At 45.2% G+C, this 25745-nt stretch overlaps 1 protein-coding gene across 2 annotated transcripts in view; it reads right to left on the bottom strand.

Moving 5' to 3' along the window:
• Nucleotides 1–12838: 12838 nt before the first annotated feature.
• Nucleotides 12839–25745, bottom strand: part of MBD2 (methyl-CpG binding domain protein 2) — a 61807-nt gene continuing 48900 nt past the window's right edge. Inside the window, exons 6-7 of one of the 2 annotated variants that reach the window (XM_081930016.1) lie at nucleotides 15463–15608; nucleotides 12839–13846 (exon numbers count right to left, since the gene is read on the bottom strand). In XM_081930016.1, coding sequence (XP_081786142.1) covers nucleotides 15479–15608 — 130 coding nt within the window. In that variant the 3' untranslated portion in view covers nucleotides 12839–13846; nucleotides 15463–15478. Of the gene's footprint in view, nucleotides 13847–15458; nucleotides 15609–25745 lie in introns of those variants that run through there. The other variant, XM_081930015.1, reaches the window with a different exon arrangement.

Genomic DNA, 25745 nt, shown 5'->3' with positions numbered 1-25745 from the left:
AGCTGAACGCCAGCTCCCTCGGCCAATAAAGCGAGATGAGCACCACAACCCCAGAGTCGGCCATGACTGGACCTAATGGTCAGGGGTCCCTTTACCTTTACTTTAACCAGTTTGTCTGCACTGGGCACCGAGCCAAAAGGATGCCACAGGGGGCATTGCAGCAATGATGTACAATGGAAGGCAATAGGTGAGGGCACCAGATTTTAAAGCCCAAAGTGTGCAACTACAGAGCCCATGGCACCCATGGCTCTTTCACCTCCCTGCCTCTCAGCATCTGCCACCTGAGGCAGCTGCCTCCCTCTGCCTCATCATAGAGCTGGCCCAGAAGCAATACCTTAAACCTTTCTTCATGGGACTTGGTTCTGCAAACCATTGACCATCTTCACTGCCTTTCTCTGAACACGTTTCAGTTTGTCTTTCTCCTTAAAGCGCAACACCAAGAACTGGTGCACAGAACTCCATTTTTCAGAAGTACCATGGGCTTTTCTTAACCTAGAGGAGCCAACATTGTGTTCCATCCAGCACAGAGGCCACATTCATTCAATGCATTTAGAGCACTTTAAAGCATGATACTGCTTTCGACAGTCATGGCTTCCCCCAAAGAATTCTGGAAGCTATAGTTTGCTCAGGGTGCTGAGAGTGATTTGTTGTTTAGTCATGACCGACTCTTTATGTCCCCATGGACTAGAGCACACCAGGCACTCCTGTCTTCTATTGCCTCCCGCAGTTTGGTCAAACTCATGTTGGTAGCTTCAAGAACACTGTCCAACCATCTCCTCCTCTGCCGTCCCCTTCTCCATCTTTCCCAACATCAGGGTCTTTTCCAGGGAGTCTTCTCTTCTCATGAAGTGGCCAAAGTATTGGAGCCTCAGCTTCACAATCTGTCCTTCCAGTGAGCACTCAGAGCTGATTTCCTTAAGAATGGATCTGAGAGTGGTTAGGAGACCCCTATTCTTCTCACAGAGTTACAATTCCCAGAGTTGATGAGGGGTTGATTGTTAAACCACCCTGAGGGGAAAAGGAGTCTCCTAACAAGTCTCAGCACCCTTAACAAACTACAGCTCCCAGAATTCTTTGGGGAAAGCCATGGCTACTTCAATCATATCACTTCAAATGTATGGTGTAAATATGGCCAGAGATAATGGAAGCTGTAGCCTAGCAATATCTGGAGGCCACACATCCCTATCCTAGTTGGACTCAGCATACGGCTGCTTCCCACATTTATACTTTGTGATGAACTTTATTGGTGCTAGGAAAGATATTTTTGTAAAAGCAGCAGACCGTTTACTCATCTCCTGTTCTTCTTAAAGGTGAAATTGGAAGTTCCATCATAATCCATCAGGCCAGTATTTTCTGCTGTCCTCCTCGCATCCTCGATGAGGAATCACTCAACTAACAGAGGACCTTTTCAAAGATCCTCTTGTTAAAAAGAAATTGAGGAACAGGACATAATGCTGGCATTTTTCTATCCGACTGCTCAGCAAGAGAGGGTCAAAAATAACTGTCCTCCATGTAGCTTTCTTAGAACTTTTTCTTAAGACACACAATCCACACACACCCCAAGCCAAGTTAATTCTGAGTTAAATTGGTGACAGGATAAGGTGATCTCCCTGGCACATTCAGATGTCTAGAGATGATGGAGCTTGGAGCAGCATTGGTTTTCCGGCAACTGTCTTCAGTAATTCTCTCCCCAAATTTCCTCTGTTTTGCCCTTGCGAAATGATTGTTGGGATATAGAAAGGCACACTAGAATACTTCAGGTTTTAGCTCTGTCCTAATGATCTCTTAAGGGCATAGTCTGAAACCCCACAATGTAGCAACCTGGTTGAAGCTTCACATGTCTGCTAAGGGCCTGGATGGGAGACTGGTTCAAAACTCTGCGTGTGGATTTCATTATGTTAAAAAATGTGGGCCATCAGTATAATAAATGAATATGGAAGATGTGAACATAGGAAGATGTTTTCCACCAGGGTAGACTATTCATCCATCTAACCCAGAGATGAGGAATGTTGTGACACCCAGTTGCCTGTGGGGAACTAGCAAATGTAACCAATACAGAATAGAACCCCGCCCATCAGCTGATAGCAACCTGTGACAGGTGATTGGCAAGTGGGTGTGGTTTGGGTGGAATGGCCTCATGGGCTAAATTGAACTCCTTGGTGGGCCCATAGGACTGAGGTTTCTCACACCTGAGGTAGATTATCTCCAAACTTCCGGTGAACTCTAGTACACCGAAATTCTGTGATATTCTGCAAAGCATTCCAAGGGAATATCTCAGGGTCTCTTGTTCATGTTTTGTGACACATATCAATGCTGTGAATGTGCAACCATCCTCAAAAGAAAAACATGTGTTTTTGTTAAGGTTTCGTGTGTGGGAATAGCCTACGGCCTATCGATCAAGGCTGTCCTGTTTAACCCCTTGTTCCAGTATAGAAATTTGAGCGTGCACAAGGAAGCAGATATTCTGAGGGAATCTTTTTCAGCCAGAAGGCCACAGTCCCAACCTTCCATGCCAATTGTGGGCAGGGCCAGTTGTGACACCTACCTTTGCACTTGGCTACATTCCAGCCATGCACAAGCCTTTCCATCCTTCCGCCCAGAGCTATCACCATTGCTCAAGAACACATTCCAGTCAAGCAAAAGCCCTCGAGGAGGACACAAAACAAGTCCACTGGAAGCTGTGTTCTTGGGAAGGGGTTTAGCTTGGACTGAGGGCCTGATAGAAAGTATTGGAGGGCCACATTAAGCCTGATCCTAATGTTACCCACCCCTGCTTTATGTTTCCCGCAAAGTCCAGTTAGCTTCCTTCGCTAGGTTCTTCAAGGCAAATACAGCACTCACCTCCCAGCCTTATACCAAACTAAGATGTCAGAAAACAAGAGCTGTGGGGCACAGAATCACAAAATGTGACATCACAGAGGCTGGGACTGGACAAAGGCATCCCACCAGCTTTAGAGGAAGCCATTTAAGTGTGATTATGTAGAATCTGCATATTAAAGACACGACTTTCATTGAAAATTATAACACAGCAGGAAATTATCCAGCATTGGCATTAGGAAGCGATGAGATGACCTATTAGATCTTTTTAGTTCCTACAGCCAGGAATGTCAGCAATTACATAAACAGCTGTAATAATAATTAGTATTGCTGCTGAAGTATAACAGATCATTAGGTTTTCGAGCTAGGAGGTAAACTGTTTGTGAATCAACACTCAGCCTGTGCCCCTGTTATTTATTGTTGAGCCATTTATCTTTCCCTAAGGGGGGAAAAGGGACCATTATCACTTAATTATCTTATCTCATCATTTGGAGAGGATGAACAAGTCATATTTCCCGAGTCACAAAAAACAACATAAAAATCATTTACCACAACTTACAATAGGCGGGGTGTGTTTTTCCCTATCAAGAATTATTTCACAATAATCTGTTGCTGTCGCAGGCAGGAGATCCAACAAGTACTTATCAGTGCAACATCCTGTTGGTCAATAAAAAACAGCATAACAACAACAACAATAATTTAAAATCCATAAAGAAAGAAAAAATAGAACAAAAATAAAAAGCAAGAGCTCTATCCCTCTTTCATTCAGATTATTATTATTGTTGTTGTTGTTATTATTATTATTATTATTATCAAGTCAAGTTTATTAAATTTGTGAGGTCCATGCCTTTACACAAAATACCATAAAACATTGTTAAAAGATAAACAATAAAATTATAAAAATAAGCTAAAATTCATGCCATGCTGTCCCAGCAAGGAAACTACCCAAAAAAACCCACCATTCAGGAAAGAAGATACAGCAACAGGTTAGGAGAGCAATGGGAGGGACCTCACCATTTCATCCAGGAACCATACCCTAGTTTTCATAGCCTTCACCACAAAGACTGCTACCACGTGAGAAATCCGTGGATCAGCGTCCACCAGTAAAAACTTTACTTGGTCCTAATAGTTGACTATTGATTTGGGAATAGTTTGTAACATCGCATCCCTGAAGGCCGAATAGATGGGACAATACAACATGTAATGTGTGAGATCCTCTTTGGTTCTCATATGACAGGGACATATACGCTGCTCTACTGGGATTTTTGCATATCTGCCTGACAGATAGGCCATAGGAATGGTTTGAAAACGGGCCATGGTGAAGGCTCTCCGAAGGGTGGGATTATTATTATTAAACAATAGATTTGTTCTTGGAGTAAACACATGCAACAGGTGTGTGTCTATAAGTACCCATGAACATGCACAAGAGAGGCACTGGAACCTGAGATTCCTGAGAACCTGTTTGGGACAAACAAAATTGACTAGCAAAGAGCCGAGCTACTCTTCTTGGAAGACTGGAATATTTGAATTAGGGATGGATGGCTCAAGATCCCATACACAGGGACAGTGGCTGGTGTGGTGCCTGCTGAGGCTCATGATCCAGCAGAGGGCATCTCAAATTTGGCAGGAGTTATGTACTCTGCAGATGCTAGCATACCTGCAAATTTTCTCCACTTCTGTCAAAAGGGGGAAAGTTAATAGCGGTTTCCACTAGTGATTGGGCAGAGGAAAACCATGTGGTCAGTGCACACCCCTAGTGCTCTGCCAAGAACCTCCTGGCTCACCTGTTCCTCTTGCCCTCTGTTGCTGCCTGCTTTCTCATGTATTTCTTCTGACTCAGAATGGGTGAGCGAGCAAGCAGTGATTGGGAATGGAGGCAAAAAATCCAAAACAGGCCCCTGGCAAAGTAGCCACTCCTGATGGAATTGCAGTGAGCAGAAATGAGATCTGCAAGGCCCATCCCAAGCAAGTAACACAATTCAGTTCTGCTCACCTCTCATTCTGCCCTCCACTGCCTGCTAACCCACTTGGTGAGGCTGGATACCTCATTGCAGTCTGATATCACTGCATAGTGCAGCAGGACCAAAGAGGTTCCCTTGCTATCCTTCTCCTGGCCCAGAGTTCGCCTTGCTTCCCTTCTTTCTTAAACTGATCAAAGACCAGGGGAAGTGATGGGGGAGAATTTGCAGGAAGCAATAGGCTTCAGGTTGAGGTCTGCTGGCACAAGCACATCCAGCAGTGTTTGGATGCACCAATATGTATGGAAAAGGTCGTTCCCTGGCATCTCAAGGTGCTGATACTATAGCAAGTACAGCCATGTTCAGGTCTCCTCATCATGAGGCTCAACAGTATATATAAGCCTTTCCCTGATGTCCTCTTGTCTTTTTTAATTTATTTTATTTTTTAATAATTTTTATTGAATGTTTTTATGTTACAAGAAATATATATACAGCCATACTACCACTAAATATAATTAAGAAATAAAAATTACATACATCGATATTTAGTTAGTTATTTGTTATTTGCGGTCTTAATTCCTCCCAAACATTGCATACAACAACACACATATGTGCAGACACCCAAACACCCACACCTGCACAGAAAATGATAATGAAAGTAAATATTTTCCCCTTTTATCTTCCAAAATCTTTTCTTCAACTTTGACTTCCTGTTTTATCTTACATTTGAATGTACACAAAACAATAAACCTTTCTATATAATTTTTCTAATACATTCTGAAAACATAATAAATCCTTAATTGTTGTCCACCTCCTTTTAGTTCCTTTATCACTCAAATGCTAGCATGGAGTCAAAACTGTTATTGTATTTTTGAACATATCTTCTATAACCATCCCATTTTTCTGCAAATTTTTGCTTTGAGTTTCCTCTGAGTTTACTAGTCAGTTGAGCCATCTCCACCAATTCCTGTATGTCCTCTTGTCTTTTAGGAGGGTGAGCAAGTCCTAAAATTAACTCCTTTAGTCTCAGCCCAGATGTCATCTCAGTCTGATCTTATATTGATCACCTCCATTTTTCAACTCAGCCCATTAACCAATATGAATTATCCGACACTAGGATAATTTGAAAACAGGAATGAGATAGAAGAAAAGTCCTTTGTTGAGAATCAGAGTCTGTCATCCACATTTAATGTAAACACTGGCACATGTACAGCAAACAGAATTGCCATGTAAAATATGCTCAGGGGAGCCACTGAAATCCATTTCCATGTGGTCACTACAGCTCTGCAAGGGAGATGTAATATTTGCCATTGGCTTGCTACATGGCTCAGCCTAATCCCACGGAGAGTCTCCTTTCTTTGTCATAGCTTTTACTAAATCAACTCTAATATCAACTTTCTTCAGATGGGCTATGTGACGGTCTGCTAACTGCTTCTGCTGGTATGGAAAGACTTTATAGGGACCACGCACACGGCTGTGCAATCTCACTGAATGCACTGGATAAATATCCACAGCTTCTTGTAAGGTAAAGGTAAAGAGACCCCTTACTGTTAGGTCCAGTCGTGACCGACTCTGGGATTGCGGCGCTTATCTCACTTTACTGGCCGAGAGAGCCGGCGCACAGCTTCCGGGTTATGTGGCCAGCATGACTAAGCCGCTTCTGGTGAATCAGAGCAGCGCATGGAAACGCTGTTTCCCTTCCCGCCGGAGCGGAACCTATTTATCTACTTGCACTTTGAGGTGCTTTCGAACTGCTAGGTTGGCAGGAGCAGGGACCAAGCAACGGGAGCTCACCCTGTCGCGGGGATTCAAACCGCCGACCTTCTGATCGGCAAGTCCTAGGCTCTGTGGTTTAACCCACAGCACCAGCTGCTTGTAGATGGATGCATTTCCATATGATAACAGCGTGAACATAAAAATAGCACTATGGTATCAGGCCTGTTCAGCAGCCTGTTCTTACAGTGCCAACCAGGTGCCCATGAGAGGCCTGTCAGCAGGACCAGCACTCGGCCTGCCTGTGATTCCAAGCAACTGTTATTCAGAGACATAATGCTCACAGTGGGTTAGGACCCAGCCACCACAACTAGTATCCTTTGATAGCCTGATCCTGCATGCATTGGTATAATCCATCCAAATCCAAGTAAACTATGCCAGCTGGACCGCAGCCATCTATATGTTTGTTAATACAAAAAAATTCCTTCCAGTAGCACCTTAAAGACCAACTATGTTAGTTCTTGGTATAAGCTTTCGTGTGCATGCACACTTCTTCAGATACCAATGTTTCTTGGTATATGTTTGTTGACACTCTTTGTTGTTGTTTAGTCATTTAGTCGTATCCGACTCTTCGTGACCCCATGGACCAGAGCACGCCAGGCACTTCTGTCTTCCACTGCCTCCTGCAGTTTGGTCAAACTCATGCTGGTAGCTTCGAGAACACTGTCCAACCATCTCGTCCTCTGTTGTCCCCTTCTCCTTGTGCCCTCAATCTTTCCCAACATCAGGGTCTTTTCCAGGGAGTCTTCTCTTCTCATGAGGTGGCAAAAGTACTGGAGCCTCAGCTTCACAATCTGTCCTTCCAGTGAGCACTCAGGGTTGATTTCCTTCAGTATGGAGAGGTTTGATCTTCTTGCAGTCCATGGGACTCTCAAGAGTCTCCTCCAGCACCATAATTCAAAAGCATCAATTCTTCGGCGATCAGCCTTCTTTATGGACCAGCTCTCACTTCCATACATCACTACTGGGAAAACAATGGCTTTAACTATACGGACCTTTGTTGGCAAGGTGATGTCACTCTTAAAGAACTCTAATAGATCAGTAGAATCATAGAATTGCAGTTGGGACTCTAAGGATCATCATTCTAGTCCAACACCCTGGAATGCAGGAATCTTTTGCCTGATGTGGAGCTTGAACCCACAACCCCGAGATCTCATGCTCTACCAAAACTGAGCTATCCCAAACCAACTGAGACAAGACTTAACCATGATGGTTTTGCTTCAGCAAGGCTCGTTCTATATGCTTCGTTAGCACTCCTTTGCCTCCCTTGTCATCCAAGGGCCCAATAGCCGCCCTAACTGTTCTTCTGCTACTAATGAATTTGAACATTGTTGTTGGTTATCGTTATTGTTACTTTGACGTACTCCACAAATTCTTTTTTAAGAATCTCTTACTGTCTGTTTACATTCATTTTGCAGAAGCTCGAGTTCCTTTTTGTCCTTATTTGAACCAGTCTTATTTTATTTTATTTGTGAAGGAAGCCTTCTTGCCTCTAATAGCTTCTTTGATTCTGCTGTTAGAGGATGATGCTGACATTCTCTGGACTCCGGTGGGACTTCTCCTGATCTGCTGTACACACTTCAGTTGAGCTTCTAAGATTGTGTTTCAAAACAACTCCCAAGCATTTTGGAGTGATTTGACCCTCTTGACTTTGCTTTTCATCTTGCGGCCAGATAAACAGCACGTACGCGAAGACCACATCACACAAATGCAGGCATACAAACATTATGCACTTACCACTTTGGTATCCATGCATGCATTACAATATTAAATCTGGTAGCAAAAAAAAGACTCAAATATTATTTTCCCCAGATGGATGGTACTCCTTCCTAGTCAATCTTCACTGGTCTGACTGAGGGCCCAGGGATCGTGAGAGGTAAGCCAAGAGTTTCAGCACAACATTATGATCTCTCCCTTTCTCTTTTTTTTGGGGGGGTGGGAGAAATCTTTATTCAAAATTCATTGTTTACAGCACCAATATAAAGCGATGGAAGCACTGGCAAAAGATGTAACCTCTGTTTATGACTGCAGAGAGCCGTCCATAATTGTGCAGGATACAACATCTCCCCACCTTTGGAGAGCCTTAAGGTAAAGGGACCCCTGACCATTAGGTCCAGTTGTGGCCGACTCTGGGGCTGTGGCACTCATCTCGCTTTATTGGCCGAGGGAGCCGGCGTACAGCTTCCGGGTCATGTGGCCAACATGACCAAGCCGCTTCTGGTGAACCAGAGCAGTGCACGGCAACGCCGCTTACCTTGCCACTGGAGCGGTACCTATTTATCTACTTGCACTTTGACGTGCTTTCGAACTGCTAGGTTGGCAGGAGCAGGGACCGAGCAACGGGAGCTCACCCCGTTGCAGGGATTCAAACCGCCGACCTTCTGATTGGCAAGTCCTAGGCTCTGTGGTTTAACCCACAGCGCCACCCGTATCCCTTTTGGAGAGCCTTATACCTTTGCTATTGGATGGGTCACCAAAGGGTGAGACTCAAGCTCTCCCTTAAGAGAAGAGCAGCTTGGGGATGCAAACAAATGTCATATCTGGTGCAGGACCTTGTTTCCCATAGCAGTCAAGGAGGTCTCCAGCAAACTAGCAAGCATGTTGCAAAAGGCAACCACCACCTTTTCCCATTGTTCCCTAGCAGCCGATATCCAGTGGCATATATTCCACCTCTGACCCCAAAGGATCCATATATGCAGCATGGTTAACAGCCATTGACAGGTCTCTATGGATTTATCTAATCCCCTTTCAAAGCCACCTAAGCCTATGTCCTTTTGCCACAGTTCACGGCAGCAAGTTTCATAAATCCAGTGCACGACGTGCGAATACAACATTTTGCCCATCCTGAATCAACTGTCAGCTTCATATGAAAAAAAGCTGTAGGGCTGGAAATCCAGTTACTAAATAGATATATACAAGACAGGAAGCAGCCTTATCTGCTAAAGTAGCAACTGTGGCAAAGGGCTGAAATGCAGGGCTGTCAAAGCACTGCAGTTTGATGCAATCATTAAGGTTCCTTTCAACATACATGGCAGGGGAGTGGAGTAGATGGTTATTGTGCTGTCGGACTCTGCCCTGATTCGCAGGAGTTCCTTACTTAATAATTTCAAGGTTGGATTACTGTAGTGCAGCCCATGTGGGGCTTTCCTTGCGCTTGATCCCAAAGCTGGCTGGTACAAAATTCTCTGTGGGCATCTGGTGGCTGAAAGATGCTGTTCCTAGCAACCTTGAAATTATTCTCCACCGTGAGCATACGTGGCAGTTTAAAATATTTTTCTTTTAATTGAACTGCTTTGCTACTTTCTGTTTGGAGCCCTGGGCTCCTTTGTGGGCAAGGGCAGTACCTACTTTCAGGTAAGTACTCTCAGGAAGGCAACTCCTATAGTACTTCCAAGAGTTACCTTTCTGAGGGTAGGACTCGAACCCATGGCTTCAAGTAACAAGGAAGGAGATTCCGACTAAACATCAGGATGAACTTTTGACAGTGGAACAAACTCTCTCGGGAGGTTGTGGACTCTCCTTCCTTGGAGGTTTTTTTAAGCAGAGGTTGATTAGGTTGATTAGCCATCTATCTTGGATGCTTTAGCTGAGATTCCTGTATTGCAAGGGTTACTGGATAACCCTTGGGTTCCTTCATAGCTCTTCTCAGTCTCCTCTTTTCCAGGGTTGTGGTGGGAATTAAATGAGGGGGGAAAGAGCCATCAACGCCACCTTGAGCTCCTTGGAGGTAAAGGTGGAATATAAATATAATTAATAAATAATAATAATAATAATAATAGTAATTTATTTATATCCCGCCCTCCCCAGCCAAAGCCGGGCTCAGAGCAACTAACAATAAAAGTAACACAGCATTCTAAAATCAATTCATTTTAAAATCAATTCAGAATCAAATTAATGGCAACCATTTGGCTAGAGTTCTGTGAGGATTACAGAAGGAGGGAGTCAGACTGTACCTTGGCCAAAGGCCTGGTGGAACAGCTCTATCTTGCAGGCCCTGCGGAAAGATGTAAAGTCCCGCAGGGCCCTAGTCTCCTTTGACAGAGTGTTCCATCAGATCGGGGCCACAGCCGAAAAAGCCCTAGCTCTGGTTGAGGCCAGCCTAACCTCTCTGTGGCCCGGGACTTCCAAGATGTTTTTGTTTGAAGACCGTAAGGTCCTCCGTGGGACATACCAGGAGAGGCGGTCCCGTAGGTACAAGGGTCCTAGGCCATATAGGGTTTTTAAATGTTAAAACCAGCACCTTAAACCCAATCCTGTACTCCACTGGGAGCCAGTGCAGCTGGTATAGCACCACATGAATGTGATCCTGCGACGTGGCATTCTGCACCCTAATTATACATTAGGGCTGAAACTTGATTGAAGACGTTTTCATCTATGGATGAATTGATGATAGTAGTTCTGAAGAAATGTTTCCTTTGTTTTTAGACAACCTGGTACCATCACACCTGCAAAGAAGAGGCATTCTCCCCAAGCGATTGAAAGAGGGGGGTGCCTCTTTTCAAATGGCGCTTGCCATCTAGATTTTAATGCATTTTTTTAAAAAAAGCATGCTGTCCAATTAATTAATTCAGATTTAATTGAAAACTGCAGCCTGTCATAGCAGAGCATTTCTCTGCATCACAGCCATCCATTCCTCTGCAAAAGTAGACAGATCCCGAGTTTAATGTCACTGTTCAATGCATGTTTAACAGGCTTCCAATTCCGTCTTGTAACAAGAATAAATTACCCATCAGTATCAAGGGAGGCAAACCCGCAGAGCAGGTTGCTTTGCAAGGCTTTGAGGAGTCCCGTGATCAATGGTTTATTTGGAAACAACTTAGGCCAGGAGAGACTACTGGAAACGGCAATGTCCAAGATAAATGGCTCCGGCTGCAGAAGTTCAATGCACATTATTATAAAGCCACTAGATTCTATTCACTACGGTGTCTATGGGGTGACTTTTATGAAAAATCACCATGCAACAAGCATTATCTTCCCTGCTACCAAGAAGCCTTGAAAGGCTCGTCAGATTCGGACTCTGCTAGATAGATGTCTTTCTGTGGACTGGCTTTCCGCAATCAGTATTCCTCTCATTTTAGCTATCAACAAGCTTGATTGTAATTGGTGGAGACCTCAGGGCAGCATTTTGTAGGGGAACACAATACAATGTCGTGAATAGAGGGCAGACATCAGGATAGGGCAATGAACAGCCTGCTCTGAACCTGTTCATCAGCCTATTTGGGGTTTGTGCTGCTTTCAGACGTGTTCGCTCCAAAGTCTACTCTGATCCAATTCCACACTGATCCACAATTAAAAAAAGAAAAAAACCTGCAAAAGAATATACATTTAAGTACATGTTCCCAAATGTGTCATCTCTCAAAATAGCATTCTAACTATATTTTCTTTCAACGTTGGAAAATGCATATTTTGAGCAATGTGTTGCGGCTTTCTGAAAAATGCAGCAACCGATAGATAGCTCAGTTGTGAGCCATACATCAGCCCTGAAGGTGCAGATTAGAGCACTTCAGTTCAGAGTTCATGAGGGTCAAATTTGTCAAGCACACTGCTCCAACCACGACACCAGGGAGGGAGAAAATGGAGACCTCCAGACGCTGTTGGACTGCCACTCCCATCAGCCTCAGCCGGCATGGCCAATGGCTAGGGGTGATGGGATCTGCAGTCCAGCAACATCTGGAGTGTGGGGATGATCGCGGAGTGAGGAGTGGGGTCCAGAAGGAGCACACTCCCCACCCGCAGGCAGCCACAGTATGCCTGCACGTGTGACCCTGGGGTGTGGGGCACACTCCCCCACCACACACACAGACAAAGCCATGGCTGTCTGAACATCTTGCCCTCTGTCTAACCTTTTGCGGTCTCAGTAGTCTGCGGTGTCCTGTCTGTAACCTTTGTCTCTGAGATCTTTTGTCTCCTTCGTCATACACCGTGCAAGGGGAAAATGACGAGGTGGAAACAGGTGCCAAAATAGCTTTGTACCACCCCACGATCTTGGGACCAGAAGATGTGTAAAGGTCACAGCCCAAAATGTATCTGCCTGGTTTGCATATTTGTCTCAATAAAAGGAGGCTCCACAGGGCTAGCCAGCAGCTCGCATGCAGCCCACCTGTGTGCAGCTCACCTGCATTATCAACTCCTGCCTCATGTCCATCACTTCATGGAGGGCCACAGGTTCCCCACATCTGGTCCACAAAAGCAGCAAGCACCCCACTCCCACCAAGTCATGGCCCCCCCATACCACTAGTGACTTTTTCTTTCCTTGCCCTGACCAACTGCTACAACATTTGCACAAACCATTTCATTTGAAAAGTGCTTTACAATCTTTATTAGGTTCACCCTCACAACAACCCTGTGAGGTAGGTCACTCATTCCCATTTCACAAATGGAGAACTGAGGCTGATCCGCACACACTCGGCAGGTGTGTGCATTCATACTCGCATCACAGTGCTCATCCAGTTCCCGCTGAACTTAGGATAGTTGCCTCGGCTGGGGATGCCAAATCCCCATTTGGGCCCTTAAGAAGTGCAAATCAAAGTCAGTGACTTGAACCCGGGTGTCTTGGATACAGTCCACTCACTTAACGCCCTTATTTCTCTGCCCACCGATCCATCTGGCGATCTGGGCACGGGTGCCTATAATTTCCACTTAATTATAGCGCATCACAGTCTACAAATTTAGTTGCTCCGAATATAGTTATTTATTTCTCTTTTAGAGAAGGGGTGGCAATGGGTCAATTTACAGATGTTTCCACTCAACTCCGGTATATAAAAAAAATCTTTTATACAATATATGTACAACACATGTCACAATAGACTTCTTTCTTTCTTTTTAAATCGGGAGCGAACATTCCGTTTGCCTGATCCATTGTTACCAGCACACATACATCCACACAAAAGGAAGAGCGAGAGAGAGAAGAAGGGGGGGAAACCCAAAATATTTAGTGCTAGTCATACAGTTCCAGATTGCAGCCTAGCGTTGAAAGCTCAGCTTTGAGCTTAGGGAATTGTCTGATGTAACAAAAAAATAAAAATAAAAAAAACAAGACTTTTGAAGTCATTAGGACACAAACTTTTTAAAAGTGGGTTTTCCTTTTTCTTTCTTGGTCTCTCTGTTTCCTCCCCCCCCCCAGATATATACATAAAAAAGAGCCAAAAAAGGGCATTGGTTTTTAATGCTATTAGAAAGCTATATAAATGTGCACAGGTCCTTTTCTTCTTTTCATAAAAGACCAATGGAAAACAAAACAAAAAAAAGCTCCTTCAGCTTCCAGGAATTTCTTCTGGGGGTAATTCTGTTTTAAGTACCTGTATGTAGAATGTAGGGAATGGGTATGAAACAGGTTTTTGAGAGACAGAGACAGAGAGGGAGGGAGGGAGGGAGGGAGGGAGAGGGAGAGAGAAGAATGACAATGGTTAGACATCTTTTATTCTAACAGTGAAGATCTATACCACAGGAGCTCTAGAACAAAGCTTCCACATAATCAGAAGCCTCAAATTGCCTGTAGCAGTTTTATTGGTCCTGACAAATGCTACAGGTTCCCGGGAAGAGACATATTCTACTCTTCACTCAGGGCTGCTTACTCACAAGTACACTCAATATCCAACTACACTGCCACACTCAGTATCCAACTACCAGCTGGTAAGCCCCAGTACAGTCAATGGAGCTAACTTCTGGATAATATATAGAATTGAGCTGCCGGACACTCACCCTCCAACAGTTACTTACAGCAAACAAAAAGTACCAGGAGACATTGCAGCTTCCTTGTTCACCTCTGCTGCAAGAAATGAGGCATTGCCTGAGGTTGAGCAGATGGGATGCACTAAGGATGTGTTGGAAGAGGGCCTCCACAGTGGGCTACAGGAACTGTTAGAAGCCACAACAGCTACTGTCACCTGGAGACTTCTGACCACATGGAGGCTTTTTCAGCAGCTCTTGCTTAAACCAGCTATAAAACGTAATGGCCAGTGATACCAGCTGATGGCATGGTTTGTGGAAAATATGCTTTTGGGCCACTGGGCTCCCTAGTGGGTCAAGATTGTACTGTATGTTTCCCACTTATGCTATATACACACCACCATGTTGAGGTATTCAGTTATGGAGAAATCTTACTAGTTTTAAAAAAGAACAGGGGAGGGCAAGACGGCGGCCACTGTATCTATTCAGAATGTAAAAAAGGTAAAGGTAAAGGGACCCCTGACCATCAGGTCCAGTCATGACCAACTCTGGGGCTGCGGCGCTCATCTCGCTTTATTGGCTGAGGGAGCCGGCGTACAGCTTCCGGGTCATGTGGCCAGCATGACTAAGCTGCTTCTGGCGAACCAGAGCAGCACACGGAAATGCCATTTACCTTCCTGCTGGAGCGGTACCTATTTATCTACTTTGACATGCTTTCGAACTGCTAGGTTTGTAGGAGCAGGGACCGAGCAACGGGAGCTCACCCCATCGCGGGGATTCGAACCGCCGACCTTCTGATCGGCAAGCCCTAGGCTCTGTGGTTTAGACCACAGAACCACCCGCATCCCATTCAGAATGTAGTTTCAATCAAACATTTAAGAAGAAGGGACTACCTTGAAGGCCTTGGGAAGGACACAGGGGCCTAGGAAGCTGCCTTTCACCAACTCAACATTTGCTGCCCTAGCTGGAGGCGCCAGGAACTGAACCTTCTGCATGCAAAAGAAGGGGCTGTGCTGCTGAGAATGGCCCTTGCCTGGCGCCTTTCATCAAGATCTATTCTGTCTCTTCACCTTTAGCCAATCAGTTTGGCAGGCCTGGAGAGGAGAGCCGGGCCACTTCTGTGCTCTGTGAAGCACTTCACAAATTGCAGGCTTTTCATGCTGAACAGCAAAGCAGCAATCACAGTAACTAAGGGAGACACTCCAACACGCAGCGTTGTGGCTCCACAAGGAACCCTTGGCTGTACCTGATGCTTTTGCCTCTTATGCTTCTTCGCTATCATCCATCTCAACCTCGTCCAAGTCAGCTGTATCTGCAGCTCGCGACAAGATGTCTGCCATTAGCGCCTCCTCCAGCTTTTTCCGTACCTGCTGTACTCGCTCTTCTTGTTTCCTGTGGAATAACCCGGAAGGGAAAAACATCACTGAAATATTATCTCCGCAAATGGAAAGAGAAGTCAATCAGCAGGCCAGTGCTATCTCTATAAATCAGGGATTGAAGGTGGGCAGGTGAGGAACCTGTGGCCCTCTGTTATCAAATTTAATCTCCACCCCTATAGTTCTTCCTCATCTTTGAACAACTTCAGGTCCAAACTAGATTTTGTGTAGATTACCAGCCCCCTTTTCTTTTCCATCCCTGATGCAATAAATTCTACTCCTAATTTCCCATTTTGTAAAACTCTTGTGTGATTACTGGAGACATGAGTCTCTTGTAGACATATAATATCCCATTTTCCCCCCTTAACACATGTTCTATTTTGTTTCTTTTGAGGGGTTTTTTAAAAAAAAATTAATTTTCCACATTGATAACAAATATAACATATAAGAGACTCAAAACGAAACACATTACAATACTAGAAGAAAAAAGAAAGAAAAATAAAAAACACTTAATACTTCTAAAATCCAAATTAACTTTCATTGTTATCTGACTTCTTCTAATCCCCCCAACTGAATTTCATTGTGACACCTTTGTAACAGTTCTCCAAGATCATCTTTCTAATACAGTTAAGTCCTTCAATTTACTATCTTCATTTTTTGAGTTTACTATTCAACCCACTTACATTGCATGAGATACACTTTAGTGACATACAAATTTATTGTATTAAGGTTCCCTTACCAGATTCAAGAAATAACTATAAAACAAACTTTTCCACTTTATTCCTGTCTTGTCTCTTCTAGCTCTTGAAGTCTCTCTCCACCTAGATCTTTCCAGTACTTCCTTCAGAAACTTCCTGCTTCTTCTACCGTCCTAAAGGTCTCCCGTCTATCTTTATACGTGAAAGTGACTCCCCGATGGAACCTGTGGCCCTCTGAAACTCCAAATCCCATCATCCCTGACCATGGCCCATACTGGCCGAGGATGATGGGAGTTGGAATCCAACAACATCTGGAGGGCCACAGGATCCCCAGCCCTGATCTAAAAGAAGGCATTCCCATAGAACCACAGAATTGTAGACTTGGAAGGGACTGTGAGGGTCATCTAGTCCAACCCCCCGAAATGCAAGATAATTGGCAGACCTGCGGCTTGAACTCATGACTCTGAGATTGAATCTCAAGCTCTATCAACTGAGCTACCTGGAGAGCCATAATTGACAAACTGGAGAAAAAACATAATTGACAAATGAGATGCTCTAAACACTGCTTGTGTAGGTAACAACAACAACAACAACATTTGTATACTGCCCTATACCCATAGATCTCAGGATCTACTTGTAGATCAGGTGGATGGATACCTTTTACTGGGGATCAGGTAGGCTTCATAAGAGAAGCCCAGATTCACATCCATTTAAAGTACAAATATTCAAGTCAATGAGAAGAGTTTCCACATCAAGAAAAACACCTGCTGTGGCCAATGCGAAAACTATCTCCATACAGTATTTTTCGCTACAAATTAAAATCCATGCTCCCCACTGAGGCAAATTATGTGATTCTTTTAATGAAACTCTTCATAGGTAGCTTAATAGGGACCCACCACTAATCTCATCAACATTCACTTATGAACTCTGATGTAGCAGTTGAGAAGGAAGCGTTTCAGCTAAACTGAGTCAAATACATATACCAGTTTGGAGGTCATTGGCTTTAAGACTAAAAAGAAAGCCTATCCACCACCTTTTTTTTTTCCTGGAAGAAGAATTAACATAAACACGGAACTATTGAATTCAGGAAGAATAAGTCACTGGGGGAATGCTGAAAGCCAGCACTGAATGTGATGTCAGGGTGGAAAAATCTCTTGGGATTCTCTGCCACACTTCCATTGTTGAGAGCGATGAAAAGCCAGCAGCGACAAAGACCTGTGTGGCTTTAATAAACCTAGATGGAGAAGCTGAACACAAATCCCCAAAACTTTTCCAAATGTACTTTTCCTTACTATGCACCAGAGTTTTTCTTATTTTAAAGGAATGAGAGCAATGAACACTGGATAACTGAAAGGAGCAGAGAGCTCCCATCTTCAAGCATTCTTCTGTAACATTTCACAATCCCATGTTTGAAAAGTAGGATGTTCAAAGCAAACTCAAAACTGATTATTCTAGCTGCCTTCAGACAAGGATGAGGAACCTGTGGCCCTCTAGGTGTTGCTAGATTATAGTTCTAGTCATGCTGGTTGGAGCTGGCAGTAAATGGAGTCCAACAACATTTAGAGGGCCCCAGATTCCCCACTCCCAACTCAAGTAATTAAAACAAGCAAACCAGGTTTTTAAACCCAACTGCGGGTGGCGCTGTGGGTTAAACCACACAGCCTGGGACTTGCCGATCAGAAGGTTGGCGGTTTGAATCTCCGTGACGGGGTGAGCTCCCATTGCTCGGTCCCTGCTCATGCCCACCTAGCAGTTCGAAAGCACGTCAAAATGCAAGTAGATAAATAGGTACCGCTCCAGTGGGAAGGTAAGCGGCGTTTCCGTGCACTGCTCTGGTTCGCCAGAAGCGGCTTAGTCATACTGGCCACATGACCTGGAAGCTGTATGCCAGCTCCCTTGGCGAATAAAGCGAGATGAGCGCCACAACCCCAGAGTCGCCCACAACTGGACCTAATGGTCAGGGGTCCCTTTACCTTTACCACTAAAAACTATTGGCAGAGCCCCTGCTGGCCAAAAACATCAAGTGTTTTAAAACATCAAGTGTTTTTTGTTTTTTAAAAAAGACAGTGATTTGGCTTTAGTGCGAATAAAGCCGTGGGATGATGTGACTGAGTCTCAAATTTTAGTTCCTGCCCTGTCCTTCTGAGCTCTAAAATTCCATGTTTCTAATACCTTTAAAGCCGCTGCCCTTATGTCATGGATAAGAAGCGATCACACTTTCTTTGTTTATTTTGAAACTCTTGGATCAAGCTGACGCGGAGACTGCAAATGTGCCTCATAAAAAGCATCTCACTAAATAATAAAGATGCTTTATGCTGCTGTTTACAGATCTTTTACTTTATCTTTCCATTCAGTACATCGCGCTGGGTCAGGCTTTAGTAGTGTTGGGGGGCAGTAATGTCAAGGCTGATGAATGAGATTTATTTTTGAGCAACACACAGGCGATGTAAGGATAACTCTGCAAAAGCACAGGTCGGGGAGCTCAAAAGAGGCGCCCTGCGCATGCAGAAGAGCTGGTGGAGGGGGGGTGTCCCAGATTCCAGAGCCGAGGCTTATTTAAAAGGTGCAAGACAGAGAACGTGTCACCAAATCATCTGCCGGCATTTAGAGAGCGAGATTAAAGTAACTAACGTATGTGTATTTGCACAAATCACAATTGAGGATCACTTTGGGGAGAGTGGGAAGCTGGCAGTGAAAAGCAATGTATATGAAAAGCTTATGCAATGTATATGGGAGCCCAGAATTACCGTACTTTTCCGTGTACTGTGGTAGCTCCAGTTGCGGATGGGATTCGTTCTGGAGCTCTGGGCGGATCCCGAGGTTTCCACAACTGGAGGGACCGCTTCTGCGCATGTGGTGGTAGAGCGCTTCTGTGCATGCATGTGTGGCAAAAACCCAGAAATATACTTGCCACTTACGTATCCCAAAGTTTACGGAAGTGGAGGAATATGTAAGCAGTGGTACGACTGTATAAGACTAAAGCTAAAGGGACCCCTGACCATTAGGTCCAGTCATGACCGACTCTGGGGTTGCGGCGCTCATCTCACTTTATTGACTGAGGGAGCCAGCGTACAGCTTCTGGGTCATGTGGCCAGCATGACTAAGCTGCTTCTGGCGAACCAGAGCAGCACACGGAAATGCCGTTTACCTTCCCTCTGGAGCAGTACCTATTTATCTATTTGCACTTTGATGTGCTTTTGAACTGCTAGGTTGGCAGGAGCAGGGACTGAGCAACGGGAGCTCACCCTGTCACAGGGATTCGAACTGGCAACCTTCTGATCGTCAAGTCCTAGGCTCTGTGGAATAACCAACAGCGCCACCTGCGTCCCTGTATAAGACTAGGTTAGTTTAAAAATTATGTTTAAAACTGGGGGGCATCTTATACACGGGTAGTGCATTGGGAGGGATGTGTGATTGGTTGCTATTGTGAGCCGGAGATTCTCAGTGGCTATTGGGTGTGTTATTTGTTGCTGCAGCAAGGGTTTGTGTTGATTGGCTGTCGCTGCGTCAATCGAGCAGGCGATAGTAGTGTAGTTCTGGTGTGTGAGCAATTTTAAGAAATCCCCTCTGGGCAATCTTCCCCAATTTTCTTAATTTGGGGTGTGTCTTATACACAGAAAAATATGGGTATCCCTCTGACCCTCCCCAGATCTATGGCAGAAATGGCTTTTCTGCTACCTGTGCCCTTTCCAAAAACTGGGTGCTCCAGGGATCAAACCTGAGACCCTTTGCATGCAAAGCTCATGCACTACCACTGAGCTGGGGTCCCTTGCCTTTTGCACATACGAGAGGACCTCTGCAGCCAAAGGCTTGGCAGGGTTTCCATATCAATATGTCAATGCCAGCCAAGCGCATCTCAGCCAGGCTGCCCTCTGCTCATTCCATCGCCCAATTTATTTCCCCTTTCACCCGCTTTCCTGTAGCCTCCTCCATTTCTCCTGCTTTTGGTTTCTTGCAGTTTCTTATTTTTCCAGTCTTAAGTTCAGTTCTCCACATTTCCACTTTGCTTTGCAATTTAAAAGAAACAAAAACGTGAAAATTTGTCAACATTTTAGTACAAATTTCTCTCAATCTATACATTTTTGTTTGGCGGTTTTGCCTGAATATACCCAAAGCAATCCCTCCCACCCCATTGCAGCACATTTTTGTACATTCTTTTCACCAATATATGTAGCTTATGAACACTTTACCCTGGTGTATGCTATTTTGAATGTATTTCTTGGTCAATGAACTGCACTGCAAAATTCAGAGAAAGCCTCTCCTCCTTACAGAGGGGAAAGTTGTGAGCAGGAGCCGTTTCCCGCATTGGCAGGGAGTGTTCCAGCCCCCTGCCCAGCTGGCCTGGCTGCCACGCCACGCCCCCTGGTAGCCAACCAACCAGGTGGAGGCTTGGGGGTGGGGTTTTGCCACTCAAACGTGCCCGCAGCAGCACTTCCCTTTCATTCCGCTGCTGGTTTTCATCGGATCCAGCGGTCGTGGATCCTGACGCCCTTGCTGGTGGCTAGGGCCATGGCACGACCCCTGGTGACATAAGGGAGAGCTTTCAGTTGTATTTGCATCAACAGGCTCCTCCCACTGGTGGTTAACCCTTGTTAGACTCACCCCTCCCTGAGGGGGTGGAGTCACGCTCTGTTGTTTTATCCAATGCCTAAGCCAATACCTCTCACATGCTGTAATCAATAAAGCTGTGGCCTTTTTTAACCCATTAACCTAATATACTGTGTCCATGTCTCTTTCTTATCCCCAAGCAGGTGGCGGGTCCTTGAATCACAAGTGTGAATTCTGGTGGATGCCTGTGTTTTGGTTCTCGTATTGCTTCAGAAAGTTTGAACTAGGTAGTTTTGTCTTTTGAATGCAAACTGAATTGAAATTCTCCGCCACCCTACCTGGGACTTTCTCCATGCAAAGCAGATGCTTTAACACTGATCTACAGACTTTCCCATGTTTGGATGAGGAGTGTTTGGATATCAGCATCATAATACAGTCATACCTCGGGTTGAATGCGCTTCAGGTTGAGCACTTTCGGATTGTGTTCCACGGCAACCCAGAAGTAACTGAGTGTGTTACTTCCGGGTTTCGCCGCTTGCGCATGCGCAGACGCTCAAAATGATGTCGCGTGCATGCGCAGAAGCGACAAAACATGACCCACGCATGCGCAGATGCGTCTTACGTTCCATTCAGGATGTGAACGGGGCTCCGGAACGGATCCTGTTCGCATCCCCAGGTACCACTGTATTGATGAAGCACATGAATCTGTCAAAGGAGAATGGGAGCACAGATCCTTTGGGGGAAATATCACAAAATATTTCCCTGTTATTATATCTTGCGCTCAGCCCTGTCCTGCATATATATCACCAGAGAGGGACTCAGCAGTCACAAAAACCTAAAACGACAGCCAACTTGCACTTAGGAAGCTACCTTTAAGTGAAAACGCATCATCACAAGTTAAGTAAGAACTGCAGGCCTGAAGCAAATGACTTTCCCATTAATACGTTCAGCTTGATTTCCTATGCTAATTTGCAGAGAAGGCACTCTGGAAACAAAAGTCCCTGACTATGCAACTGAATCAAAGGTAGCCCGTGCAAACATAATATTAATATTTTTTTTAATGCAATTGTGACGTGGAGGAAAAGAAAAGAAGGAACAAGAGATATGACTTTTCAAAGCAAACGAACCTTGGAAACACTATTTTTTCTGACAGATCAGGATTCCATTGCTATTAGAGAACTGTGGTTCAACATTGCCCTCTGCCGGAGGCAGTCTGGGATTTCAACTGCTAAAACAAAACAAAAAACACCCCGAAATCCTTTGGAACATTTCTTTTTATGTGTTAGCCGTCTCCTGCTGGCGGCAGAAATAATAGAGGGGGGAACCCATGCTGTGTTAACTTTTTATGCCTCCATTACATCGTTCGGGACACAGTGAAGCCGAAAAAACGCTTAGTCCCAAACTTTAAGAAGATGGTAGAGATTATTGAACAAAACTAATTTTCAAAGGGAGAAATAAAGGAGTGGGGGAGGGATTTGTGACATCAAGGATCTGCATTCATCTCTGAGCTTCCAGGACTGCTCAAAATTCACCAAACTCTTCTAGCCTATTTGGGTAAAATCTTTGAAAGCAAAAGGTTGCAAGAGCCGTGTCTTGGTTTTCAAACATTTCGGAAGTTAAATAGACCTCCGGAATAGATTAAGCTTGGCCCTTTTGTTTTTGCTATTTGTTTTGCATTTTTGTTTTTGAGGCTTTTGTGACTGTGTGGAACCCAGTTAGCTACTGATTGATTGACTGTGTGACTGCGAAAATGGATAAAAGCCCCCCCCCTCCAAACAATGACTATCATCAGTGCAGGTAAGGAAAAAAATTAATTTTCATTTTTATCCTCTACAATACTGTCTTATTTTATAGTACAGTACATTGATTATTGCTTTCATTTTATGGATCAATGGTCTCGTTAGATAGTGAAATTCACATTAAATTGCTGTTTTAGGGGTTGTTTTTAAAAGTCTGGAACGGATTAATCCGTTTTTCATTACTTTCTATGGGAAAGCGCGGCCCTTGGTTTTGGAACGCTTTGGTTTTGGAGCGGACTTCCAGAACGGATTAAATTTGAGAACCAAGGGACCACTGCAGTAAAAGTGAACCCAGGCTGTATCACTTCATATTGCAGGGAAGGAGGGGACTGGATTTCTCAAAAATCCCCTGTATTTTAAAAAATAATTCCTGCACAAAAAAAGGAAGCACTTCAGGAGAAAGCCTGGTGTAAGTCCTCCTCATTTTCCAAGAGCTGAAGGGAGAATTTCCAACGCTGGCAGTTTGCCATGGAGAACAACCACTCTCTCATGGCCACCCATCTTAGCAACCTACGAAGCAGACCTGCAGGAAGATTCTCTGGTGCTCAGCTACTGCTGGATCATGCCAAAGGCCCAACCAGTCCAGCATCGTAGAATCATAGAATTGTAGAGTTGGGAGGTACCCTGAGGGTCATCTAGTCCAACTCCCTTCAATGCAGGAATCTCAGCTAAAGCTTCCATGACAGATGGCCACCTTACCTCTGCTTAAAAACCTCCTAGGAAGGCGAGTCCACCACCTCCCAAGGGAATTTGTTCCACTGCCAAACAGCTCTTGCTGTCAGAAAGTTCTTCCTAACGCTTAGCTGGAATTTCCTTTCTTGAAGCCATGGGTTCGAATCCTACCTTCTGGAGCAGGAGACAGCAATGCTCTCTCAATGGCCAACCAGATGCCTTCAAGCAAGACCTGAGCAAAACCGCGCTCTGCTCTTTGCTGGCAGGAATATACAGGTGCAGCCAGCCCAAGGAACAACTTCAGTCCAAACCATTTAAGGCTTTAAAGGTTAAAAAAAAGAACTTTAAATTGGGCCCAGAAACTCACTGTCAGCCGGTGAAGCTGCTACAGCAATGATATCATCAACATTGACTGCCTCTGATGGCCGCATTTTGGACCATTTGACATTATTGAACTATCTTCCACATAATAGCTGCATTTCAATCCACATACGGGAGGTGAGGAGCAAGTCAAGTTAAGTTCCTTAAGCATCCTTAGCCAAGAGACAGTGTGCCCCACAGTGCTTTTACCTTGCCCATTTATCTGTTTGCAGCTAGATGGGGCAGGTGGCCTCATTTGATAGTTATTGAAAGCTTTTATCTCAGTATTTTTAAGGGGGTGGAAAGGAGCCATGCAATTTGGATAACCCACCCCGGTGATACAGAAAGATTTGGAAATGGGACACTGTGAGGCTCAAAAGCAACATGTACCATATTTTTCGCACCATAGGGCGCACCGGACCATAGGGCGCACCCAGTTTTTAGGGGGGGGAATCAAGAAACCCCCCCAGCCCCAAAGAGCAGCGTACAGGCTGTGCACAACCTCTCCCTGCCGGAGGGGTTGCGCGCGGCTATGGCACAAGCCAAGGTAGCGAACAGGATGGATCCCGCTCGCTGTTTTGGCTCCCCCTTTAGCCCCATGCAGCTTTTCCCTCCCGGGAGAGGCTGCGTGGGGCTAAAGACTCCATAGCCCCGTGCAGCCTCTCCTTGCCGGAGGGGTTGCGCACAGCTATGGAGCAAGCCAAAGCAGCGAGCGGGATGGATCCCGCTCACTGTTTTGCCTTCCCCTTTAGCCCCGTGCAGCCTCTCCCTCCCGGGAGAGGTTGCGTGGGGCTAAAGACTCCATAGCCCCATGCAGCCTCTCCTTGCCGGGAGACGCTGCGCAGGGCTTTAATGGGAGGTGGGGGAATTCCCCCACCTCCCGCAAAACTGGCAGAAGCCGCGCAACTCCTTTAAAGGGGCTGCGCGGCTTCTCCTGGCTTTTCTAGGAGGTGGGAGAAGGGACTGATGCGGCCAGTCAGTCCCTTCTCCCTCCTGTGGAAAAGCCCGCAAGAGCGCACGGAGCTTGTGTGCAGCTCTTGGGGGCTTTTCCCGCCTGCCTCCCCCCTGCATTCGCTCCACAGGACGCACACACAGTTTCCCTTGCTTTTTAGGAGGGGAAAAGTGCGTCCTATGGTGCGAAAAATACGGTAAATAGAGCATTAAAAAGAAAGGCATGTGGCAGCCGTAATCGAGTCTGACTCCACAGTGCAAACGTTTATAGTGGTACCTCGGGTTAAGTACTTAATTCGTTCCGGAGGTCTGTTCTTAACCTGAAACTGTTCTTAACCTGAAGCACCACTTTAGCTAATGGGGCCTCCCGCTGCCGCCGCGCGATTTCTGTTCTCATCCTGAAGCAAAGTTCTTAACCCAAGGTACTATTTCTGGGTTAGCGGAGTCTGTAACCTGAAGCATCTTTAACCTGAGGTACCACTGTATTGGGAAAGTGCCCACTCTCATATTTCACCCAGCACAGGTCAAACATGACCCCATTTGATTTACTTCCTTGTTTATGAACTGGCACGGCCGTGGGCTGTTGTGTCAGCAGAAATACACAAAGCTCTGTGAACGCTGCATTGCTGCTGAGGTGGCAGAAGCTTCAAACACGTCCTTCAAAACCTGGGCTCTAACAGGACGGGAAAGAGAAAGGGCACACCTTTTCTTAAGTCACAAAGAGCAGCCTCATGAAACAAAGTTATCTCTGCAACCTGCTTTCAGGTGCAACATTCTAAGCATCAAGAGGAATGAGTCTCAATGGGCAGAAAGGATGCAGGAATCTGGGGGAAGTGAGGGCAGGCGAGGATGCAGGGTTCAGCCCCGACACAGCAGGTGTCATGATCCTGACCTTGCTTTGCAGGGGGGACAGAAATCTCCCATTGGGAAGGGAGGTTTATTATTTATTTTATAGGGGTCATCTGAAAAAGCACCAGGCTACTGTACAACAACATAAAAAACAAAACAAAAGCAATACAGAGTGATGATTAAAACGACTGGATACCCGAGAAAATTTTAAACCACTGCATAGGCTTGTCGGCACAGAGAGGTCAAGAGACATTTGGGGGTGCCTGCCAAATCTCT

The sequence above is a fragment of the Podarcis melisellensis genome, assembly GCF_964234715.1.
Source record: "Podarcis melisellensis genome assembly, chromosome: 11".
Taxonomy (NCBI): domain Eukaryota; kingdom Metazoa; phylum Chordata; class Lepidosauria; order Squamata; family Lacertidae; genus Podarcis; species Podarcis melisellensis.
The sequence above is the reverse complement of the archived record's forward strand: the minus strand, read 5'-3'. Positions and strand labels throughout refer to the sequence as shown.